The sequence below is a fragment of the Macaca fascicularis genome, chromosome 1, assembly GCF_037993035.2.
Source record: "Macaca fascicularis isolate 582-1 chromosome 1, T2T-MFA8v1.1".
NCBI classification, from domain to species: Eukaryota; Metazoa; Chordata; class Mammalia; order Primates; family Cercopithecidae; genus Macaca; species Macaca fascicularis.
Window position 1 is genome coordinate 145,667,211 of NC_088375.1, and position 24,763 is coordinate 145,691,973.

Below are 24,763 nucleotides of genomic sequence, written 5' to 3' on the forward strand. Positions count from 1 at the left end.
ACCAGTGGATACTGAGGAAAGTCTTAGGTAAAAATCTTGGGACATATTTGGGCACTGGTTTGGCTAAGTGTACAATGGGTCCCAATATCAGAAACAACCATCCAAGCTTACTAGGGAAGACAGTGTACAGTTTTCCATTATATCAAGGCTACAAGGTCTATAAGCAATAATGTGATTTCTGGACATTGCCCAGGGATAATTCTCACTGACAGATCTCAAGCTAAAGCAAACCACCTTATACAAAAATCTAGAATCTTATATTTTCCATAGGAAGGTAGAAGAAATCATTAGCATTGAGTAGGAATTGAATCATAAACAAATGGGCTAATGAAGAAATATTTTCTTTCTTCTTCAGTTCATCTAGATTATAACCTTAATGTGACACTTTAGACCTTTAGACAGTTGACACTGAATTAAATAATCACATCATAATAATTATTCACTGTGTAATTTTAGTGATGTATAACTTGCAATGATGCACTTTAATGATAGAGAATATGTCAGAAAATTGAACTAACTTAATTATTTGATTGTTTTAATCCTAAAGCATAGGCTAGTCTTTTCCTAATTCTTAAAGGTCATACTTGAAATCCTGCCAATTTCCCCCAAAGGGAATATGGAATTTTTTTGACTTTTTTTTGAACAATAAAATAATTATCTTGTTATTACTTAGTATATGTAGACTTCATCCCCATTATCAAAAGTCCTAGGTAAGTGGTTGACATTTCTTACAGCAATTACAGATTATTTTTGAACTAGAAATAAACTAACCTAGAAATAAAATAAGTTTCACTAGTTTTTTTATTTCCTTTTTTTTTTTTTTTTTTTTTTTTTTAGTTTTTCACCAAAAAATAAGGTTTGAGTCTTTATAGCAGTGGTTGGCTAACTTTTCTGTAAAATACCAGATGGTGATTATTTATGGTTTTGCAGGTCAACTGTCTCAACTACTAAACTCTGCATATAGTACAAATGCAGCCATAGACAATACATAAGTAAATGGGTGGGGCTATGTACCAATAACCCTTAATTTTCAAAAACAAGTGGCACACACAAGCTATAGTTTGCAGACTTTTGCTTTATAGAAACATTGGTCAAAGTTTCATTATATACCTGCCTTATTTTACATACATTTGTAAGAATCATAAGGATTAGATTGTATATGTTAGAATCTTAAATAATTATGTAGTGTTTCAAAATATTACATGATGAATCCCGAGAGGACCCACAGACCCTCTGAAGGAAGCCGACTGCTCCTGCAGGACCCAGGAAACACTCCAAATATTCTGACTGCCCCAACTGCAGAAGTGGGAAAAGGAGACTCTCCTCTCTGGAACACACACCCCCACTGGAGAAGCTGAAGGTCTGTGTGCAGGAGAAGTTTCTGACTTTAGCTGAAGCTGAGTCAAGTTAGAGAGCCAAGCAAAATACAGGGGTAGAGGAAGCAGCTGGAAGGCCCTGGGAGCTTGCTGGGTCCCCAGCAGCCCATTCCTGCCTGACACTACGGGGATCTATCAGGAGGTCAGCCAGAGGAGCCTCTCGCCAGAACTCAGGGAAGTCACAAATCCAGCATGCAAACTTCACAGGAGGGTGAAGAACAAAAGTCCTTTTCTTTCTCAGCTGGGAGGTGGAAAGCCTCAGGCAAATTTTCAAGCCCCCTTGCCCTCTGCCTGGAAACAGACTCAGGGCTGTTGGTGGGTGTGGGGAAGTGGGAGTGAGACCAGCCTTCCAGTTTGCATCAGAGCTGGGTGAGGCCTGTGACTGCCAGCTTCCTCCACTCCCCTGACAACCTGCATGACTCAGCAGAGGCAGCCATAATCCTCCTAGGTACACAACTCCAGTGACCTGGGAATCTCTCTCCCACCCTCCACAGCAGCCACAGCAAGACCCACCCATGGGTAGTCTGAGCTCAGACACTCCTAGCCCCGCCCCAACCTAATGGTCCTTCTCTATCCACCCTGGTAGCAGAAGACAAAGGGCATTTAATCTTGGGAGTTCTAGGACGCTGCCCACCATCACTCCCTCTCCCACTGATGCTTTCTGGAAAGTGCCACCTCCTCGCAGGAGACCAACAAGCACAAAAATAGAGCATTAAATCACCAAAGCCAAGGATCCTCATGGAGTCCATTTCACCCTCCACCACCTCCACCGGAACAAGGGCTGGTATTGTAGCAGGATGAGCTGCAAACAAAACTCCTCAGACACTGAGTTAAAGAAGGAAGGGCTTTATTTGGCTGGGGGCATTGGCAAGATTCCTGTCTCAAGTGTTGAGCTCCTGGAGTGAGCAATACCTGTCCCTTTTAAGGGCTCACAACTCTAAGGGGGTGTGTGTGAGAGGGTCATGATCGATTGAGCAAGCAGTGGGTACATGACTGGGGGCTGCATGCACCAGTAATTAGATCGGAACAAAACAAGATAGGGATTTTCACAGTGCATTTCTATACAATGTCCGTAATCTATTGATAACATAACTCATTAGGTCAGGGGTTGATCTTTAACTACCAGGCCCAGGGTGTGGCACCGGGCCATCTGCCTGTGGATTTCATTTCTGCCTTTTAGTTTTTACCTCTTTTTTCTTTGGAGGCAGAAATTGGGCATAAGACAATATGAGGGGTGGTCTCCTCCCATATTTCCCCCTTTTGAGACTCTCACTCATTTTATTAGTGGGAGTTGTCACTTTCATTTTCACTACCCATGTCTTCTTGCAAGACAGATCGATAGTGATTCATATAGTATACTTGTGCTGAAGCATTTTGGTGAACTAAGGTAGTGATGAAGCTTTTTATCATTTGAAGAAGTGCAGGTATCAAACAAGGGAGTAGTAGGTAGGTTCCTATTATTATTATAACTCCTATTAAAAGAGTTTTAAAGAGTTTTAAATCCTCCTAGTGCTGGGAACCATTTTCCAAACATGTCCCCAGGATCAAATCCATGCCACACTTGCATGGGCACATGTGCCAGTTTTGTCATATCTCTAACTATGTCTTCAACTACTTGCCCTTGATCATCTATTTGTAGACAGCAATTAGTAAGGTTAAATTTCCCACAGACCCTTCCTTCAGCTGCTAGCAAGTAGCTGAGAGCCAGTCTATTTTGATAGGTATTATTTCTCATCTGAGTTTCTTGCAGGGCCAGAACAGTGAAGGCTTTGCCAGTTTTATTAGTGATTACTTGTAAGACAACTTTTAACCATATGATTTGGTTGATCATATAAATGGGGGTCCGGTATCCCCATGAGCTGTCTTGTGCCCAAGTAGCAGGGCCATAATATTGTATGATTCTCTCAGGGACCTATTCACCATCTTTCCACTTTCCTATAGCTATGCTTCTCTTTTCACGGGACGCATAGACAGGGAAGCCCAGGAGTTCACCTGTTTTTATGGGCAGTAGGAAGAAAGATGGTTTAATAGTGCCAATAACACAACTACCTGCCCACTAGTCAAGTAATCTGGCATAAGCTCTATGCCTACATATCCAGTATAATCCAGTGGGTGCTGTCCAGTCCCGGTGGGACTCTAGGTGGGTCCACACAGTTTGCAACTTTGGAAATTTGCTAAATGGATTCCTCTCTGTTTGATTTGAACTCCACCAAGTGACTGTTTTTGTGGTACCATTATACAGTTTCTGTCTCAGACAACTAAGTCGTCCTACGGGATGAGTGAATTCTTTTTCTTCTCTAGCTATGCAATATTGTCCAATAATTGAGGCTTTTAGGACCCAGAAATTATCAGGTTAATTCTTTTCAGCTGGAATTCATCAGGAACTGGGTCTGTAGGTACTAATTCTCGAGCTTCCCATGGCCATTGATCTCCCATTACAGTTCCTCCACATATATAACATGAAGTGATATTGAGAGACTGGGCTACATGCTTGGCTAATTGCAAAAACACATTTCTTGTTTTTCCTGGAATTTCTAGTACTGGTACATTTAGTTCATCATAGAAAGTTTGAAACACTGGTTCCGGAGAGCATTTGTAAACCTATCCTCAAACCAAGATATAGTCCGGCCCCATCGATTCCTAAGGTCACACGCTCCCCTTTTTTCCAGCGAGGATCAAGGGGATTGTTTATTACTAGCTCTAAGGGGTTACATTGTCCCTTAGTACAGGAAGGGCCATTTTTTCCTTTCTGAAGGTGAACTGGATCCTTTTCATTTTTTATCCAAGTGGCCCAAATGACATAAGACTAGTATCCACATTCATTTCCACACAGTCCTAATTCATGACAAATGTACCTATTTTCGGTCATATAGCCTTTCTCCCAACTAAAAGAGCCACATCCCTTTCCTAACTTATTGCTATTAATAATGGCACAGGCATCAAATTTCAAGATTATCGTTTGGGCACCCCTTTTTCTTCTGTTCTGGCTAATACTTTACTTGCATCATTTATGAGTCCCCACCAGTCTTCAGTCCTTAATCTTACTTCAAAAACTGTGGACATGGGAGGCTCAGAGGGGTCATAACATACATACCTTGTACTGAGTGTCATTATATAAACATATTCCTTTTAAAGTTCCTAGGCATTCATAGTAACTATAGAACAGAAAGATTGTTTTAACTAGTTGTCCTACCTTGGTAACCTCATGTATACACTGAAAGCAGTCTTCCACGCGGGGAAAATCAGTGGAAGTTTTCACTATACGAGTCCAAATTATAAGGAAAATGAGTCCTACGATGATTCTCCTCATGTTTCGGCCATGCGTAGACCAGTCAGCTTCTGGGTGTGACTGGAGCAGGGCTTGTCGTCCTCCTCAGAGTCACTTTGCAGGGGTTGTCCGGGCTCAGTTTTGCCTCCCAGGTTTCATCGGCTGCAGGTTTCACATGGCTGTGGTGGATCCAGGTTGGGATTCCTTCTACCTTTACAGCTGTGGGGGTGGTCAGGATGATGGTCTAAGGTCGTTTCCACCGTGGCTGCAAAGGGGCTACATTCCAGTCCTTGATCCACACACGATCACCTGGAGAGAAAGGGTGAACTGGGGAGAATAAGCTGATGGGACATCTCTCATTTACCCAAGTTGAGATTGTTTGTGCAATTTTTCCTAAAGCCTGTAGCTGTCGCTGTAATTCAATTTCACCTAACTCTCGGGGAGTGCCTGGAAGCCCCTGTAGTATAGAAGGAGGCCTATGATACAGTATTTCATAAGGGGAGTATCCTGTTTTCTTAGAAGGAGTGCATCTAATTTTAAACAATACTATAAGAAGGGCCTTTATCCACTTTAATCCTGTTTCCTGACATATTTTCCCTAAACTATTTTTGACAGTCCGATTCATTTGCTCCACCTTTCCTGAACTTTGAGGTCGGTAGGTGGCATGTAGCTTCCTAGTGATTCCTAATGCTTTTGCTGTCTTCTGTACTAACTCAGTCACAAATGCCGGCCTGTTATCTGAGCTGATTCGTAAGGGCAGTCCAAACCTAGGAATAAGATCTCAGAGAAGCACATGGGTTACCTCATAGGCCTTTTCAGTTCGTGTTGGATAAGCCGCCACCCACCCGGAGTAAGTACACACAAGAACCAGCAAATACTTGTTACCTCCACATTTTGGCATTTCTGTGAAATCCACCTGAAGATCCTCGAAAGGAGCCGCTCCATAAGCTTGTATGCTGGGTGGAACACTGGGGCCTTGCCTCGCATTGTACTGTCGGCAAGTAACACACTGTTGTGCTACTGCTTCGGCAAGGGCTGGCAAGTGCGAGATGTAGAAGTACCGACCTAACAATTTTTCAAGTGACTCTTGACCTAGGTGAGTGGTTTCGTGCATGGCCAATACTACTGTGGCTCCCAGCAACTATGGCACAGCTATCCTCCCATCTGGCAGTCTGATCCATCCTCCTTTTATTACTTGCCCCCCTTCTGCTTGGAAGAAGTCTTTTTCTTCCTTAGAATAGGTAGGTACCAGGTCAGGTGTTTGAGGGAGTAAGGGGGCTACTACTGATGCCTGGTAAGGGGTAGATGCTGCTTTTCGAGTTTCTGAATCAGCTCGAGAGTCTCCTAAGTCCACTGAGATGGAGGCTTGCTGGTGTCCCCTGCAGTGCGTGACTGCCACCGCCTGAGGTTTCCACACTGCCTCTAATAATCGTAGAATTTCTTGTTGATGTTTTATGTTCTTTCCCCCAGAGTTTAACAGACCCTTTTCCTTATATAATGCTCCATGCACTTGGAGGGTTAGAAAGGCATATCGAGACTCAGTGTAGATGTTTACCATCTTACCTTCACTGAGTTCTAGAGCCCGAGTTAAAGCAATGAGCTCAGCCTTCTGGGCTGAAATGCCCTGTGGCAACAGTTTGGCTTCAATGACAGTATCCAAAGTTACCACCTCATATCCTGCCCATCTTTCTCCTTGTGGGTTAATGAAGCTGCTCCCATCCACGTATAACTCCCAGCCTACTGATGTTCATGACTGGTCCTGAATGTCAGGTCTGCTAGAATGAATTGAGTCCAACACCTCAACACAGTTATGCTCAACTGGGCTCTCTGATACTGGGAGCAGGCTGGTGGGGTTTAGGGTGTTACAGACTTCAACAGTTATGCGGGAATTTTCACATAGCAAGCTTTGGTACTTGGTTAATGTAGCGTTTGTTAGCCAATGATGTCCTTTGGTATTCATCAAAGTTACCACAGCATGGGGAGCCTTTATATTCAAGTTTTGCCCAAGGGTTAGTTTATCTGCTTCTTGTGCTAACAGGGCTGTTGCTGGCAGGGCCCTTGGACATGGTGGCCAGCCTTTGGAAACCCCATCTAGTTGTTTTGAGAGATAGGCCACTGGCCTTGGCCAGGGCCCCACAGTCTGGGTTAAAATTCCAACTGCCATTTTTTCTCTTTCTGACACAAAGAGTGTAAAGGGCTTTGTCAAATTGGGTAGTCCTAGGGCTGGGGCCAACAAAACTTTTTCCTTTAACTTATAAAAGGCTTGCTGTTGTAGAGACCCCCACTCAAAAGGCTCCCGGTCACCCTACTTTGTAACCCCGTACAAAGGTTTGGCTAGTACTGCAAAGTTTGGAATCCATAATCTGCAAAACCCCACAGCTCCTAGGAATTCCCTTACTTGCCTTCTGGTTTTAGGTTCCGGTAGGCTGCAGATGACCTGCTTTCTTTCTGACCCCAGGCTGCACTCCCCTTTCTGAATAGTGAATCCCAGGTAGCGTACCTGTTGTCTGCAGATCTGAGCTTTCTTCTTGGACATCTTATACCCACAGTCCTCCAGGTGCTGAAGCAGGGCATCAGTCCCTTTTGCGCACCTAACTGCCATGGAGTGTCCCAGCAGAAGGTCATCCACGTACAGAAGCAAGACGCAGCCTAGGTCTTTAGCAGGAAACTTTTGCAGGTCTCGAGCCAGGGCCTCCCCAAAGATAGTAGGGGAGTTCTTGAACCCTTGGGGAAGCCAGGTCCAACTGTACTGAGTAGTGGCACCTGACTCCCGATCTTCCCACTGAAAGGCAAACAGCTTCTGGCTCTCAGGAGCTATTCTGATGCTAAAGAAGGCATCTTTTAACTCCAGACAGGTAAACCAGCTGTCCTCAGCTGGCAGCAGCCCTAACAATGTGTAAGGGTTAGGAACTGTTGGGTGCAGAGTCACTGTAGCTTGGTTGACCAAGCGCAAGTCCTGTACTGGCCGGTAGTCCTTGGTCCCTGGCTTAGTGACAGGCAGGAGGGGGGTGTTCCACGGAGACTGGCAAGGAACTATAATTCCATAGGCTTTCAAGCACCTGAGATGAACCTGGATTCCTTCGAGAGCTTCTCTGGGAACTGGATACTGCTTTTGTCTAATTGGTTGGGTCCCAGGCTTAACTTCTATGAGTACGGGGGCTTGGTTGACCGCCAGTCCCGGAGGGTTATCCTCTGCCCATACTCGGGGCCATCACTTAGCCAGAGCTGGTTTTATCTCTTGGCCTGGCTTGGTTAGACAAAGTCTCCATCTTTCTTCCCGGGGGACCGTAAGGGCCATGATAACTCTGTTCCCTGTAACTTTAGCTGTAAAGAGCCCTGTTTTGTAAAGGAGATGGTGGCTCTCAGCTTGCTAAGCAAGTCTCTTCCCAGCAAGGGCAAGGAACAACCAGGCATGTACAAGAACTGGTGAACTATCTCATGTCCCCCCACCGAGCAGGCCCGTGGTATACAGAAAGCCTGCTTACTGGAAACTCCTGTTGCTCCAATTATATCAATGGGTTTCCTGGATAAGGGGGCGACCGGGGTGGTCACTACTGAATGTTCAGCACCAGTATCGACCAAAAACTTAATGTCCTTGCCCCCAGTTGTAATCCTGACCGTGGGCTCCTTGGGGGCATTTGAGCCTGTCCCCTTCAGTCCAGTAGCCCTTCAGCCAGATTTAACAAAGCTCCCTCGTCTTTATCTGAGGTATTTTGTTCCAAACCATCTTGCTTTTCCTTCAGTTGGGGACACTTATCTTTTCAATGTCCTATTTCCTTACAATAGGCGCATTGGTTACGTTGCAAGCATGGGCGATTAAACTAGGTATTCTTCCCTGAACCCCTCTTTCCCTTTCCTTTTGGTGGAATTCCCTTTAATGGCCACGGCCAGTAAGTTAGCGTTTCACCTAGCCTGGCATTCACCTTCCCTACGGCTTTCTCTGTGGCTTGTTTCATCTCTATTCACAAACACTTGATTGGCTATTTCCAGTAACTGTGAGGTATTCATATCTACAAACCCAGCCTGTCTCTGCAATATTCTCCTGATATCATCTGCGCTTTGACTAACTAAGGCCATGTTAATCATGCGCTGATTTTCACAGCTATCTGGATCAAAAGGAGTTTACATACCGTAAGCCTCACACAGTCTTTCATAGAATTGAGCTGGACCCTCCTCTTTTCCTCGGATGACCTCAGAGACCTTATTTACATTTGTAGCCTTTTGAGCCCCTTTCTTTAGACCTTCTATTAATGCCTCACGGTACCGTCTTAGCCTCTCCATGTCTGGTCCCTCATTCGGGTCCCATTGGGGGGTCTGTTCCTGGCAGTTGAATTCTTATATATTCTTGGGAGTTTTGGTAATCAGCTGGGACGTGCTCCTCTAGTCACTTAGTTGCCGCCTGGAACACTCTTCGCCTTTCATCTGTATTAAAGAGATACATGAGCAGCTGGTGGCAATCAGCCCAAGTAGGATTATGAGTCTGTATAATAGTTTGGAGCAAGTCAATTAAAGCTTGAGGCTTTTCAGTGTAAGATGGAGTATTATTTTTCCAAGTGAGGAGGTCAGCAGAGGTGAAAGGTTGAAAGGCATGCTACCCCAGTATATCGCTGCTCTCTCAGGGGCATTTGGATTCCAATTTTGGGCTGCAAGTGAGCTGCCAAGGGAGGAGTTTCTCCCGCAGCTTCACTTCCTCTCTTGTCTACTCTGGGTGGTCTAGGGGTGTGGTCATCTGGTGGAGGTGGAGGTGCTGTGGGCTCAGGGGTGGGGAGCCCTACCTCCTGATAAAGAGGGGGTATTGCTGGTACCAGTTCCTGCCATGATTCTTCTGGTGTTGGGTCAGACAGGACTTTTTGGTGCTGACTTCCCTCGGCAGGTGGAGCAAGGACCTTCCTTAACTAACTGTCCCTTTGCTACTAGTACTGCTTCTGCCTGTCCTCTTAACCACTGTGAGGGGTTCAAAACTAGCTGTAACAAAGAATCTATATATGGGAACTGCTCTGGGTACCCTGACTAACAGGTTACCCTGTGCCATGCCTTCACAACAAGGGACCTGTCCAGGCTTCCTTCTGATGGCCAACCCACCTCTAATACTGGCCAGTCTATCTCACACGAAGTTCTAAGTTTTCCCGGTGTCATGATGACTCCACAGTCTCCCTTAAATCCCTTTTTGAAATTTTTCAACATATTTCCTAGTGGGGTGGGCTTACTTTGTGCCTGACCCATGTTTCCTCGAGACAAAACACCATGCTCACACCACACACACAACACAAAACAAAGAATGGGTAAAAAGGGCACACACACACTTTTACAGTTCATGCCAAACCAGAATCAAAAACTAAAATCAGAGTATCAAGAAATCTAAGCCAGGTCAAAACCAAAACCACAGTATCAAGCAATCCAAGTCAAGTCAAAAACCAAAACCAAAGTGCCGGTACAGACGCACCGTGGGTGATCAGGCCACGCTTCCACTGAAATGGAGTAGGCAAGTTCCCAAGACCAGTCCTGTCAAGCAATTTAAACCAAGTCAAAACCAAAACCAAAGTGCCAATAAAGGCACGCTGTGGGCGATCAGGCCACGCTTCCACTCATATGGAGTAGGCAAGTTCTCAAGACTAGTCTTACCAAGTTTCAGAAGTCCAGACTCCAAGTACCAGTTCCTTCCTGGTGTTCAGCCACTGCATTGATCCTCCATGGTGGCCTGCTACACACTGCCCTGGCGAGGCATCCCACAGGGGCAAATGCCTACCCAGGAGTGCTCTCAGGATCCGCATCGCCCAGGCTGGTCAGAGTCCCCTGCTGGGATGTTCCATAGGGCAGGCTTAAGCCACCTAAGGAGCTGCCTTGACCATCCACCAATCACCTCACTTCCCGGTCAGGGAACCAAGAAATGTAGCAGGACGAGCCACAGACAAAACTCCTCAGACACTGCGTTAAAGAAGGAAGGGCTTTATTCAGCTGGGAGCTTCAGCAAGACTCACATCTCCAACAACTGAGCTCCCCAAGTGAGCAATTCCTGTCCCTTTTTAAGGGCTCACAACTCGAAGAGGGTCCATGTGAGAGGGTCGTGATCAATTGAGCAAGCAGGGGGCACATGACTGGGGGCTGCATGCACAGCTAATTAGAATGGAACAGAACAGGACAGGAACCTTCACAGTGCTTTACCATAAAATGTCTGTAGTCTACAGATAACATAACCTTAGGTCAGGGGTCGATCTTTAACTACCAGACCCAGGGTGTGGCGCCAGGCTGTCTGCTTGTGGATTTCATTTCTGCCTTTTAATTTTTACTTCTTCTTTCTTTGGAGGCAGAAATTGGGCATAAGACAATATGAGGCGTGGTTTCCTCCCTTAGTATCCATAGCTGAGAGACCCATAGATGGTCCACATCACAGGACTCTGTACAGACAACTCCCAGTACCAGCCTGGAGCTGGGTAGACACACTGGCTGGCTAGACTCAGAAGAGAGACAACAATCACTGCAGTTTGGCTCACAGGAGCCATACCCATAGGAAAAGGGGGAGAGTACTACATCAAGGGAACACCCCATGGGACAAAAGAATCTGAACAACAGCCTTCAGCCTTAGACCTTCCCTCTGACAGAGCCTACCCAAATGAGAAGGAACCAAAAAACCAGCTCTGGTAATATGATAAAACAAGGCCCTTCAACACCCCCCAAAATTCATCCTGGTTCACCAGCAATGGATCCAAACCAAGAAGAAATTCCGATTTATCTGAAAAAGAATTCAGGAGGTTAGTTACTAAGCTAATCAGGGAGTGACCAGAGAAAGGTGAAGCCCAATGCAAGGAAATCCAAAAAATGATTCAAGAAGTGAAGGGATAAATATTCAATAAAATAGACAGCTTAAAGAAAAACAATCCACAATTCAGGAAACTTTGGAAACACTTTTAGATGTGCAAAATGCTCTGGAAAGTCTCAGCAATAGAATTGAACAAGTAGAAGAAAGAAATTCAGAGCTCAAAGACAAGGTCTTTGAATTAACCCAATCCAAAAAAGACAAAGAAAAAAGAATAAGAAAATATGAACAAATCCTCCAAGAAGCCTGAGATTATGTTAAATGACCAAACCTAAGAATAATGGGTGTTCCTGGGCAAGAAGAGAATTCTAAAAGCTTGGAAAACATATTTGGGGGAATAATCGAGGAAAACTTCCCCAACCTAGCTAGAGACCTAGACGTGCAAATACAAGAAGCACAAAAAACACCTGGGAAATTCATCACAAAAAAATCTTTACCTAGGCACATTGTCATCAGGTTATCCAAAGTTAAGACGAAGGAAGAAAATCTTAAGAATTCAAAGTTAAGACAAAGGAAAAAAATCTTACCTGGTGAAACAGAAGCACCAGGTAACCTATAAAGGAAAACCTATCAGATTAACAGCAGATTTCTCAGCAGAAACCCTACAAGCCAGAAAGCATTGGGGCCCTATCTTCAGCCTCTTCAAACAAAACAATTATCAGCCAAGAATTTTGTATCCAGCAAAACTAAGCATCATATGTGAAGGAAAGAAACAGTCATTTTTAGACAAAAAAAAATGCTGAGAGAATTCACCATTACCAAGCCACCACTATAAGAACTGCTAAAAGGAAGTTAAATTGTGAAACAAATTCTGGAAACACATCAAAACAGAACCTCTTTAAAGCATAAATCACATAGGACCTCCAAAACAAAAATACAAGGTAAAAAGCAAAAGCAAAAAACAAAACAAAACAAAAAACAAAGTACACAGGCAACAGTGAGCATAATGAACACAACGATTACCTCACATTTCAATACTAACATTGAATGTAAATCACCTAAATGCTCCACTTAAAAGATACAGAACTGCAGAAAGGATAAGAATTCACCAATCAACTATCCACTGTCTTCAGGAGACTCGCCTAACACATAAGGACTCACATAAAGTTAAAGGTGTGGGAAAAGGCATTTCATGCAAATGGACACCAAAAGCGACCAGAGGTAGCTATTCTTATATCAAGCAAAACAAACTTTAAAGCAACAGTGGTTAAAAGAGACAAAGAGGGACATTATATAATGATAAAAGGCCTTGTCCAACAGGAAAATATCACAATCCTAAACATATATGCACCTAACACTGGAGCTCCAAATTTATAAAATAATTACTAATAGACCTAAGAAATGAGATAGACAGCAATACAATAATAGTGGAGGACTTCAATACTCCACTGACAGCACTAGACAGGTCATCAAGATATAAAAACAACAAATAAATAATGGATTAACTGTACTTTGGAACAAATGGACTTAACAGATACATACAGAAAATTTCTTCCAACAACCTCAAAATACACATTCTATTCAACAGCCCATGGAGCTTTCTCCAAAATGGACCACATGATAGGCCATAAAATGAGCCTCAATAAATTTTAAAAAATTAAAATTATATCAAGCATACTCTCAGACCACAGTGCAATAAAACTGGAAATCAACTCCAAAGGGAACCTTCAAAACCATGCAAATACATGGAAATTAAATAACCTGCTCCTGAAAGAGCATTGGGTCAAAAACAAAATCAAGATGGAAATTTAAAAATTCTTCAAACTGAATGACAATAATAACACAACCTATCAAAACCTCTGGGATACAGCAAAGGCAGTGCTAAGAAGAAAGTTCATAGCCCTAAACACCTACATCAGAAAGTCTGAAAGAGCACAAACAGACAATCTAAGGTCACACCCCAAAGAACTAGAGAAACAAGAACAAACCAAACCCAAACCCAAACCCAGCAGAAGAAAGGAAGTAACCAAGATCAGAGAAATAAATGAAATTGAAAAAAAAAAATTACAAAGATAAATGAAACAAAAACCTGGTCCTTTGAAAAGATAAATAACATTGATAGACCATTAGCAAGATTAGCTAAGAAAAGAAGAGAGAAAATCCAAATAACTTCAGTAAGAAACAAAACAGGAGGTATTAAAACTGACACCACTGAAATACAAAAAATCATTCAAGGCTACTATAAACACCTGTACGCACATAAACTAGAAAACCTAGAAGAGATGGATAAATTCCTGGAAAAATACAACCCACCTAGCTTAAATCAGGAAGAATAAGATACCCTGAACAGACGAATAACAAGCAGCGAGACTGAAATAGTAATTTAAAAATTACCAACAAAAAAGGTCCAGGACTAGAAGGATTCACAGCAGAATTCTACCAGATATTCAAAGAATTGGTACCAATCCTTTCAACACTATTCCACAAGCTAGAGAAAGAAGGAACCCTTCCTAATTCATTCTATAAAGCCAGCATCATCCTAATATCAAAACGAGGAAAGGACACAACCAAAAAAGAAAACTACAGACCGACATCCTGGATGAACGTAGAGCTAAATCCTTAACAAAATACTAGCTAACCAAATCCAACAACATATTGTTACGGGCGGGTCTTTGTTCTTAGAGCTCCCAAGATGGGGTGGGCCACTCCCAAGATGGCAGCAGACCTTTTGTTCTCTGACCTGGCGTTCTTAGCCTCACAGATTCCAAGGAATGGAACCTTGGGCCATGTGGTGAGTGTTATAGCTCTATTAGAAGCCGTGGGTCATGGAAGAGAACCGTGGAACCCAGCAACTAGTGTTCAGCTCGAATAGGACGAACCCTGGGCCCTTAGCCATACAGGAACAATGCCGAGTCCAACCAGGCTCAACCAGGAGCGGCAATGGGCGCCTCACTGGATGTTCCTTGTACGCCGATTTTGCTGAGAGTTTTAATCATAAAGGGATGCTTGATTTTGTTGAATGCTTTTTCTGCATCTATTGAGATGATCATGTGATTTTTGTTTTTAGTTCTGTTTATGTGATGTATCACATTTACTGACTTGCATATGTTATATCATCTGTGCATCCTTGGTATGAAACCTACTTGATCATGGTGGATTATCTTTTTAATATTGAGATATAGGACTAGTTGGATTTGCTAGGTCAACTAAGAATTCCTAAGCCTAGCTGGGAAAGGTGACCACACCCACCTTTAAACATGGGGCTTGTAACTCAGCTCACACCTGACCAATGAGGTAGTAAAAAGGGCTCACTAACATACAACTTAGGCTAAAGCAGGAGGTAAAGAAATAGTCAAATCATATATCGCCTGAGAGCACAGGGGGAGGGACAATGATCAGGATATAAACGCAGGCATTCAAGCAGGGAGCAGCAACCCCCTTTGGGTCCCCTCCCACTGTATGGGAGCTCTGTTTTCACTCTATTAAATCTTGCAACTGCACATTCTTCTGGTCCATGTTTGTTCCAGCTTGAGCTGAGCTATCGCTCGCCGTCCACCACTGCTGATCACCGCCGTTGCAGACCCGCCGCTGACTTCTACCCCTCCGGATCCAGCAGGTTGTCCAGCAGCAGAGTAAACAGACAACCCACAGAGTGGGAGAAAATCTTCACAATCTATACATCTGACAAAGGACTAATATCCAGAATCCACAATGAACTCAAACAAATCAGTAAGAAAAAAACAAAGAAACCCATCAAAAAGTGGGCTAAGGACATGAATAGACAATTCTCAAAAGAAGACATACAAATGGCCAATAATCATATGGAAAAATGCTCAGCATAACTAATGATCAGGGAAATGCAAATCAAAACCACAATGCAATACCATCTTACTCCTACAAGAATGGCCATAATCAAAAAATCATAAAACAGTAGATGTAGGCATGGATGTAGTGAACAGGAATGCTTCTGCACTGCTGGTGGGAATGTAAACTAGTACAGCAACTATGGGAAACAATGTGGAGATTTCTTAAAGAACTAAGAATTGATCTACCAGCAATTTGATCCAGCAATCCCACTACTGGGTATCTACCCAGAGGAAAAGAAGTCATTATTGGAAAAAGACACTTGCACATGCATGTTTATAGCAGCACAATTCACAATTGCAAAATCATGGAATCAACCCAAATGCTCATCAATCAATGACTGGGTAAAGAAACTGTGGTACATATATACAATGGAATACTATGCAGCCATAAAGAGGAATGAATTAACAGCATTTACAGTAACCTGGATGAGATTGGAGACTATTATTCTAAGTGAAGTAACCCAGGAAAGGAAAACCAAACATCGTATGTTCTCACTAATATGTGAGAGCTAAGCTATGAAGATGCAAAGGAATAAGAATGATACAATGGACTTTGGGGACTTGGGGGGGAAGAGTGGGAGGGGGGCGAGGGATAAAAGACCACAAATATGGTGCAGTGTATACTGCTCAGGTGATGGTTGCACCAAAGTCTCACAAATCACCACTGAAGAAATTACTCATGTAACCAAACACCACCTGTACCCCAGTAACTTATGGAAAAAATAAATAAATATCACATGATGAGAAAAAAGCAGGAAACCAGTTATGCCATTCAATCCACATTAATAACTGTCTTTCCTGATTGCTTTGGGGCCTTTTTTTTTAAAATCATGAACTCCCTCCTCTCCCATCAAATGGAAATGCCTCTTCACAGTTGAGCATGGTGCTGCCAAGCAGTATTTCTTCACCTGAACTGAAACTTCATTAGGGGACCAGTAAAGACCACAACATATAGATGGTATGTTTTTGTAGATATGCTTTGATATGGTTTGGCTGTGTTCCCACCCAAATCTTATCTTTAATTGTACTCCCATAATTCCCACATGTTGTTGGAGGGATGCAGTGGGAGATAATTTGAATCATAGGGGCGGTTTCCTCCATACAGTTCTCATGGCAGTGACTATGTCTCACGAGATCTGATGGCTTTATCAGGGGTTTCTGCTTTTGCCTCTTCCTCATTTTCTCTTGCTGCCACCATGTAAGAAGAGCCTTTCACTTCCTGCCATGATTCTGAGGCCTCCCCAGCCGTGTGGAACTGTAAGTCCAATTAAACCTCTTTTTCTTCCCAGTCTCAGCTATATCTTTCTCAGCAGCATGAAAACAGACTAATACATACTTTATCTTTTCTTTTTCAAGCTGTATTGCTACAAAGGATTAAATAAAATACATTTTTTATCATTGAAGAAACTTCACAGTAGAAAAATTTCACTCTGCCTTCAAAACCAAATAATAGTTTCTTTATCAACCATTTAAAATAAGAAAATTGAAACTCAGCAAAATTAAGTTACTTCCTCCTTAGTTTGGTAGCATGATGTCCCTACCCGATTCCATATCATCTGACTTCTGATTTAGGGCTTTTCTTTAATATCTCCAGGAATCAAATAAAGCTCTCTCTCCAAGGAGGCATGTTGCTTTCACCAGTGCTCCTCAATCCTGATAGGCATTAAAATCACCTTATTAAGTATAAAGATTCCCTGGCCCCTACCCTTCCTCTGACTTTCTGACATAGTAGGTCTGAGAGTGTCATTGAGTGCAACAATGACAAGAAAATGGCAATGCAATGCTGTGCTTTTCTTGCATCGTTCCTGGATCTACAACCAGGAGTATTGACCATTGGGAGCCTGATTAAGTTGGCTCTGGAGTCCTTTTGGAATGACCCTGTAGCTTTCTCTATCTATATGACAAGGTGCTTCAAGTTTCCCTTATTCATTTCCTGCCTGTGTGCTGAAGCTACCACAGCTTAAGGCCTACAATTGCTGGCCTGTATGGTATGTGTCTCTACGCCAAAAAATATTTTCAGTTTACAGAAGTATTTATTCTCTTGTTTGAGTAGTAAGTTGCTAGTTTTCCTTCTCTGAGTTTAGTGAAAGGAAATACAAGCTCCTCTGATCTATAGGGAAGGAGACATCAAATACTGAGATCCTGACAAAAAAAAAATATATATATATATACATGTATTAGAAATCCCTCAGTGAAACCTGTCCAATCAGTCTTATAAATGACCAGGCTCAAGAATCAACTAAGCCAAATAAAGTGATTCTACCAAAAAATTTTTTAAAAACATAAAGATTTAAGAAATACTTTTAATCTTTGAGGCATTAAATAGTAAAACTTAAAATCAACATTTCAACATTCTGACAACTCTATGTGTGTAACTTCTACAACTCACACAAATGGACTAATTTCTGAAAAAAGCACAAACAAGCAACTAAAACTCACCCAAGTTAAAATAGATAACCTGAACTCTCATATAATTTCTAAAGCAACTGAAATGGAGTAAAAAAGTTAAGAATCTGAAAAACAAATCTCCACATCCAGATGGTTCCTCTTGACTGGCAAATCCTACTAAGCATTTTTTTAAATAATACCAATTCTTTTTTTTTTCTTTTTTTTTTTTTGAGACAGAGTCTCGCTCTGTCGCCCAGGCTGGAGGGCAGTGGCCGGATCTCAGCTCACTGCAAGCTCCGCCTCCCGGGTTTACGCCATTCTCCTGCCTCAGCCTCCCTAGTAGCTGGGACTACAGGCGCCCGCCACCTCGCCTGGCGAGTTTTTTTTTTTTTTTTTGTATTTTTTTAGTAGAGACGCGGTTTCACCGTGTTAGCCAGGATGGTCTCGATCTCCTGACCTCGTGATCCACCCGTCTTGGCCTCCCAAAGTGCTGGGATTACAGGCTCGGGCCACCGCGCCCGGCCTTTGAGACGGAGTCTCGCTCTGTAGCCCAGGCTGGAGTGCAGTGGCTGGATCTCAGCTCATTGCAAGCTCGGCCTCCTGGGTTTACGTCATTCTCCTGCCTCAGCCTCCCAAGTAGCTAGGACTACAGGCGCCCGCCACCTTGCCCGGCTAGTTTTTTTGTATTTTTTAGTAAAGACGGGGTTTCACCGTGTTAGCCAGGATGGTCTCGATCTCCTGACCTCGTGATCCACCCATCTCAGCCTCCCAAAGTGCTGAGATTACAGGCTTGAGCCACCGCGCCCGGCCAATGATACCAATTCTTAATAATTTCTTTCAAAAAATACAAAAGGGAACATTTCCCAATTCATTATATGAGCACAGCATTATCCTGATAACAAAATTAAACAAAGACAGTACAAAAAAAACTACAGACCATTATCCCTCATAAACATAGATGCAAAAATCCTCGACAAACTATTAGCAAATCAAATCCAGCAATATACAAAAATAATGCACACCAATCCAGTGGGATTCATCCTGCGGATGTAAAGTAATTCAAAAATCAACTAGTGTAATTCACCACACTAAATGTCTAAAGAAGGGAAAAAAATCACATGATTATATAAATAGATAAAGGAGAAGCTTGATAAAATATGACATTCATATGAAAACTCAGCAAATAGGAGAGGAAATGAAATTCTTCAAACTGATAAAGGGCATCTGCAAAAACTCTACAGCTAACATCATACTTGATAAAAGGCTGAATCTTTTGCCCCTCAGATCTAGGAACAATGCAAGAATGTTCACTCTCACCACTCCCACTCAACATTACACTGGAAGTGTTAGTACAATTGGAAGTGTTAGTACAATTTGGCAAGAAAAGGATATAAAAGGCATATAGATCAGAAAGCATCAAATAAAACTGTCCTTATTTGCAGGCAACATGATTGCCTATGTAGAAAATCCCAGGTAATCTACAATGAAACTCTTAGAACTAATAAATGAATTTAATACAGTCAAAAGATACAAGGTCAGCACATAAAATCAACCTTCAACAGTTTCTGTATATAAGCAAAGAACAACTGGAAACCAAAGTTTTAAAAATGATACTATTTACAACACCTACAAAAAAAAGGAAATAAATAGATATAAATCTAACAAAGCATGAACAGGATCTGTATACTAAAAACTACTAAACTATACTACTAAAATATACTAAAAGACCAAGAGACTGTCAGGATGGATCACAATTCCTGTATCTGCTTAGATTCCATCACCCTGTAGTTCTTATAATGTTCCTTCTACTCACAGTAGAAAAGAAGGTTCAAGACCTTCTTTCTAGAATTAGCCTTAACAAAGACTAACTTTAATGTTCTCCCATGTCTTATTATATAGATTTTCCCCCCAGTCTAACTCTAAAACAGTCCTTTTAGGAAGTTAGGTAAGACTACATAGAAAACAACAATTGCGTAGGCTAGAGGAATTTATTCATTGAAGATATTTGTTATCTATAAGATACTCCGCCAAGGACTAGGAAACGTGGTTGTGTTTCTCTCTTAAAGAGCTAAAAGTCTATGCTGAATACATATATTAAATAAATGAAAGAAAGTTAAATACCCAGGAAATTGACGGGAGAGCATATCTATGATTTAGGGAGTTAATCTGATCCCCCTATACCAAGATAGTTCACACAGCTCTTTAGTGTGTCTTAGTCCTATTTCACCTTATCAGTCAATTCGAGAAAAGAAAGAAAGAGGGAAAGGAAGGGAAGGGAAGGGAGGGGAGGGGAGGGGAGGGAAGGGAAGGGAAAGAAAGGAGGAAGAAAGGAATAGAAAGAAAGAAAGAGAAATCCAGTCAGGCATGGTAGTGTGTTCCTGTAGTTCCAGATACTCGAGAAGCTAAGGAGGAAGGATTGCATAAGGCCAGGAAGTCGAGACCAGCCTGGACAACAGAGCAAGACTTGCCTCTTAAAAAAAAAAAAAATGTCCTTGAAAATCTCTATGGAGGCTGAGCATGGTGGTGCATGCGCGTAATCTCGGCACTTTGGAAGGCTGAGGCAGGAGGATTGTTTGAGCCTAGGAGTTCGAGGCTGCCATGAGCTATGATCCCACCACTGCACTCCAGCCTGGGCAACACAGCAATGAGACCCTGTCTCTAAAAAATAAAAAACAAATTTAAACAAATAAAAATTGGGAGAAGGGAGACAGCAAAAGAAAGAACTTATTACTTTGACCCAAACACAACCTTAAAATAATAATAGATACGAGCCCTGGCTATGTTGCCTAGGCTGATCTTGAACTCCTGGGCTCAAGCCAGCCTCCCACTTCGGCTTCCCAAAATGCTGGGATTACAGTTATGAGCCACTGCACCTGGCCCCAAACACAACTTTAATAGAGCATCAGGCAGTCAGCATCCCTCCAGTTGAATGTACTGGATAAGTGAAAGAAATTAAGAAAGCCATGAGCACCACCTAGTGACCAGAATTTTTATTTTTCCTCACAATATTTTATCACTACTTTATTTTACTGATGAGTTTGTTTAAACTTACTGCCTGTCTCCCCTCCCTACTAGAAAATAAGGTCCAGTGGGCAGGGTCTTTGTCTTTTTGTTCCTCACGGCATCAGTAAAGTCTAGAAAGGTTGCCAGGCACATATATATACAATAAATAATTTTTTTTAAATGAATGAACATCTTACATACACTTTATTATCCCAACTCCATTCCTAACACTTCTCCCTGAAAGTTTACCATTTAATTATTAAACATCATATTATTTCACGAGTTTGATAATTATGTATATTCTTGTGCTATTTATAATAGAATCTTCTCCCTCTACTCCCCACAAAGGATTTAATCAGTATCCCCTCTTTAAAGACCTAGAGAAGCTGGTGTTGATCAATATTCCTAACATTGCTCTAGGGATCTAACTGGCATGAAGCATGTAGCACTAACTTTGGCCCAGCATTGTGAACACTGCTGCAATAAACATGGGGGTGAAGACATCCCTTTGATATACTGATTTCCTTTCTTTGGGGTATATACCCACTAGTGGGATTCCTGGATGATATGGTAGCTCTGTTTTTAGGTTTTTGTTTTGTTTTGTTTTTCAGGAACCTCCAAACTATTCTCCATAGTAGCTGTACTAATTTACATTCCTACCAACAGTGTATGAGGCTTCCCTTTTCTCCACATCCTTGCTAGGATTTGTTATTGCCTGTCTTTTGAATCTAAGCCATTTTAACTGGGGCGAGATGATATCTCATTGTAGTTTTGATGTGTAATTTGGATATTTTGAACCAACCTTGCACCCCAGAAATAAAGCCTTTTGGTTATGGTGGATTAGCTTTTTGGTGTGTTGCTGGATTTGATTTGTTAGTATTTTGCTGAGGACTTTTGTGTCTGTAGTCATCAGGGATGTTGGCCTGAAGTTTTCTTTTTTTGCTGTGTCTCTGCCAGGTTTTGATATCAGACTGATGCTGACCTCATGCGTTAGTAAGGAGTCCCTCCTGCTTGATTTTTCTGGAATAATTTCAGTAGGATTATTGACAGCTCTTCTTTATACATCTGGTAGAATTTGGCTGTGAATCCATCTGGTCCACAGGTTTTTCTTGTTGGTAAGGTATTTTATTACTGATTCAACTTTGAGCCCATTATTGGTGTGTTCAGGATTTCAATTTCTTCCTGGTTCATTCTTGAGAGGCTATATGTTTCTGGGAATTTATCCATTTCTTCTAGGTTTTCTAGTTTGTGTGCATAGAGGAGTTCATAATAGTGTCTGGGGGTTTTTGTTGTTTTTTTTTTCTTCTGTAAGGTCAATGGTAGTGTCACATTTGTCGTTTCTGATCGTGTTTATTTGGATCTTCTTTTTCCTTATTTATCTAATAGTCTTCCAATCTTATTTATTCTTCCAAAGAAACAACTTTTGGTTTCATTGATCTTTGTATGGATTTTGCACCTCAGTTTCATTCAGTCAGCTTAATTTTGGTCATATCTTTTCTGTTGCTAGCTTTGGAGTTGATGTGCTCTTGTTTTTCTAGTTCCTGTAGGTGTAATGTTAGGTTGTTCGTTTGAGATCTTTCTAACTTCTTGATGTAGGTGTTTAGCACTATAACTTTCTTCTTACACCTGCTTTAACTGTGTTCCAGAGATTCTGATATGTTGTATCCTTTGTTTCACTAGTTTGAAAGACTTTTTTGATTTCTACCTTAATTTCATTGTTTATCCAAATGTGACCCAGGAGCAGACTGTTTAATTTCCATGTAATTGTATAGTATTGAGAGATATTCTGGGTATTGATTTCTGTTTTTATTGTGCTATAGTACTAGAGTGTGGCTGGTATTATTTCAGTTTTTTTTCAGTTTGTTGAGAATTGCGTTATGGTTGAGCATGTGGTCAACCTTAGAGTATGTGCCATGTACAGATGAGAGGAATGTATATTCTGCTGCCAAACTGATTTGTAAAGTCAAAATTCATTTTCCCCTTTTAAAAATTTTTCAAAGACTGTAAAGATTACCTGACTGATTCAAATCACAAATTCTAACAGTTAAGTTGCTATCAATCCAGCCAAACGTGTATGTGGATAGACAGACAACAGATAAATAAGATGCATATTTACCCTGATCAGCCTTTCCATGGATTAAGTGTACAATTTCTATTATCTTTTTGAAATAGTTGAACTAATGTCTGTATAGCTATTATTATCTGGCTAGGAAACATTAGTTTAATATTCTGATACACACACATAAATATTGCATTTAAAATAGTTACATGAGACTGAAAACTGAACATAATTCTTTAGAGCAGGATTATAAGGTGGAAAAGTCTTTAGGAACTTACAAACCCACACTTAGTTGTCTTGTTTCCTAGAGCAGGTCCTTCTTAGTACCACTGTAGTGTTATAAGATAAAGGAAAATGTAGTCCTGCCTCCTTGACTCTTAGTACCTAGAAGTCACAGATACCTCTTCAGCAGCATTTTCAGATAATGAGGCATTGCTACTGTCATCCAACTTGTTTTCCTCCCTCACTCCTCTATTGTCACCTGGAAGACTCATGTGAAAGTAAAGCGGAATGCCTTTGGGAATCAAACTAGAATAGTAGTCAGTAAACAATTACAGGCAAACTGTGACTACACTTCAGGAAACAAATGTAAAAGAGTTAAGCAAAATTGAAGTTGATTTCTTTAACCACAAATATAGACAGTTGGTCCAGAGCTGGAGTGGTGGCTCCATGATGTCAGGGCTCAGGATCGTTCTCTCTCATTCTATTGTACTAGATCATCTGATCATCTTGAACTTGTAGATTCCATATGGTGGTCCAAGAGGGCTGCAGGCATCTTAGACTTGTACCCAGCACCCAAACTGGCAGGTAAACTGCAAAACCAAGAGAACAAGAAGGGCCTACCACTCTTTTAAGACATTTCATAGCAGCTGCACATACAGCTCCCATTTATATGCCATTGGTCACAATTTGGTCATACAGCCAACCTAGCCATAACAGAGGATGGAAATGCATTCTTTGTATCATGCACCCAGGTACACTGCTGAAACTTGGGGACTCTATTACTACAGATTTAAAAAGGGATTGTGACCCCAAAAAAAGTTTTTTTAAAAAATAGAAGACAGTATCAAATAGTGGGGGATAAATAGCAGCCCCATCCTAAAGTTTCTCTTTCCCTTTTTTGTAACGACCAATGTTACAGTACTTATTAAGAACTGAGTACTCTCCTAAGTATTGTTGGTTTTGTTTTGGTTGTTTGATTGATTCATTAAATCCTTACAATAACACTCTGGGTAAGGTTCTATTATTTACTTTTTACAATTGAGGAAATTGAAGCACAGAGAAATGAAATAACTTGCCCAAGGTAACACAGCTAGAAAATTGCAGAGGTGGAATTTGAACCAGGCAATTTGACTTATCCATTATGCTATACCACCTTCTCTCTGCTATATTTCAAAATATTTTTAGTTCTTTAGATGAGGCAAGGAAAAAGGCCTAATCTACATAATTTTTTATTCAGAAAACAAGGGCAATTTTTTATTCAGAAAACAAGGGTATAAGGGTAATATAAGGGTAATATTAGGGTATAAGGGTAATTTTTTTTATTCAGAAAACAAGATATAAGGGTAATATACCTATTAGCTAGTAATGTCTTTTTCTTTTTCTTTCTTTTTTTTTTTTTTTTTGAGACAGAGTCTCACTCTGTCGACCAGGCTGAAGTACAGTGGCACAATCTCGGCTCACTGCAACCTCTGCCTCCCGGGTGCAAGCGATTCTCCTGCCTCAGCCTCCTGCGTAGCTGGGATTACAGGCGCGCGCCATCACGCCAGGCTAATTTTTTGCATTTTTAGTAGAGCCAGGGTTTCACCACGTTGGTCAGGCTGGTCTCAAACTCCTGACCTGATGATCCACCCACCCGCCTTGGCCTCCCAAAGTGCTGGGATTACAGGCGTGAGCCACCGTGCCCGACCAATTAGCTAGTAATTTCAAGGACTCACTTATAGGGCCTTTTTCTACATTCAGGGCCTTTTCAACTCCTATTTCCCTTTCCAGAATCATTTTTGCAAGTCTGCTTCCTTATCATTCAATTCTGAATTCTAATGTCACGTC

The 24,763-nt window shown here is 41.7% G+C and overlaps 1 protein-coding gene across 40 annotated transcripts in view; it reads right to left on the reverse strand.

Moving 5' to 3' along the window:
* The window catches only part of LOC141407713 (uncharacterized), a 198,551-nt gene that overhangs the window by 170,508 nt on the left and 3,280 nt on the right, over positions 1 to 24,763 (reverse strand). For 7 of the 40 annotated variants that reach the window (XR_012417970.1, XR_012417965.1, XR_012417995.1 and 4 more), the window contains exon 3: positions 4,570 to 4,953. The exons of 28 other annotated variants lie outside the window; for them this stretch is intronic. Coding sequence is in view for 1 of the 12 variants with exons in the window: in XM_074002226.1 (XP_073858327.1) it covers positions 23,426 to 23,526 (101 nt within the window). In the remaining 11 variants the exon portion in view is untranslated. Of the gene's footprint in view, positions 1 to 2,206; positions 4,954 to 7,144; positions 9,067 to 21,584; positions 23,527 to 24,763 lie in introns of those variants that run through there. 5 more of the 40 variants (XR_012417975.1, XR_012418004.1, XR_012418001.1 and 2 more) reach the window with 3 other exon arrangements.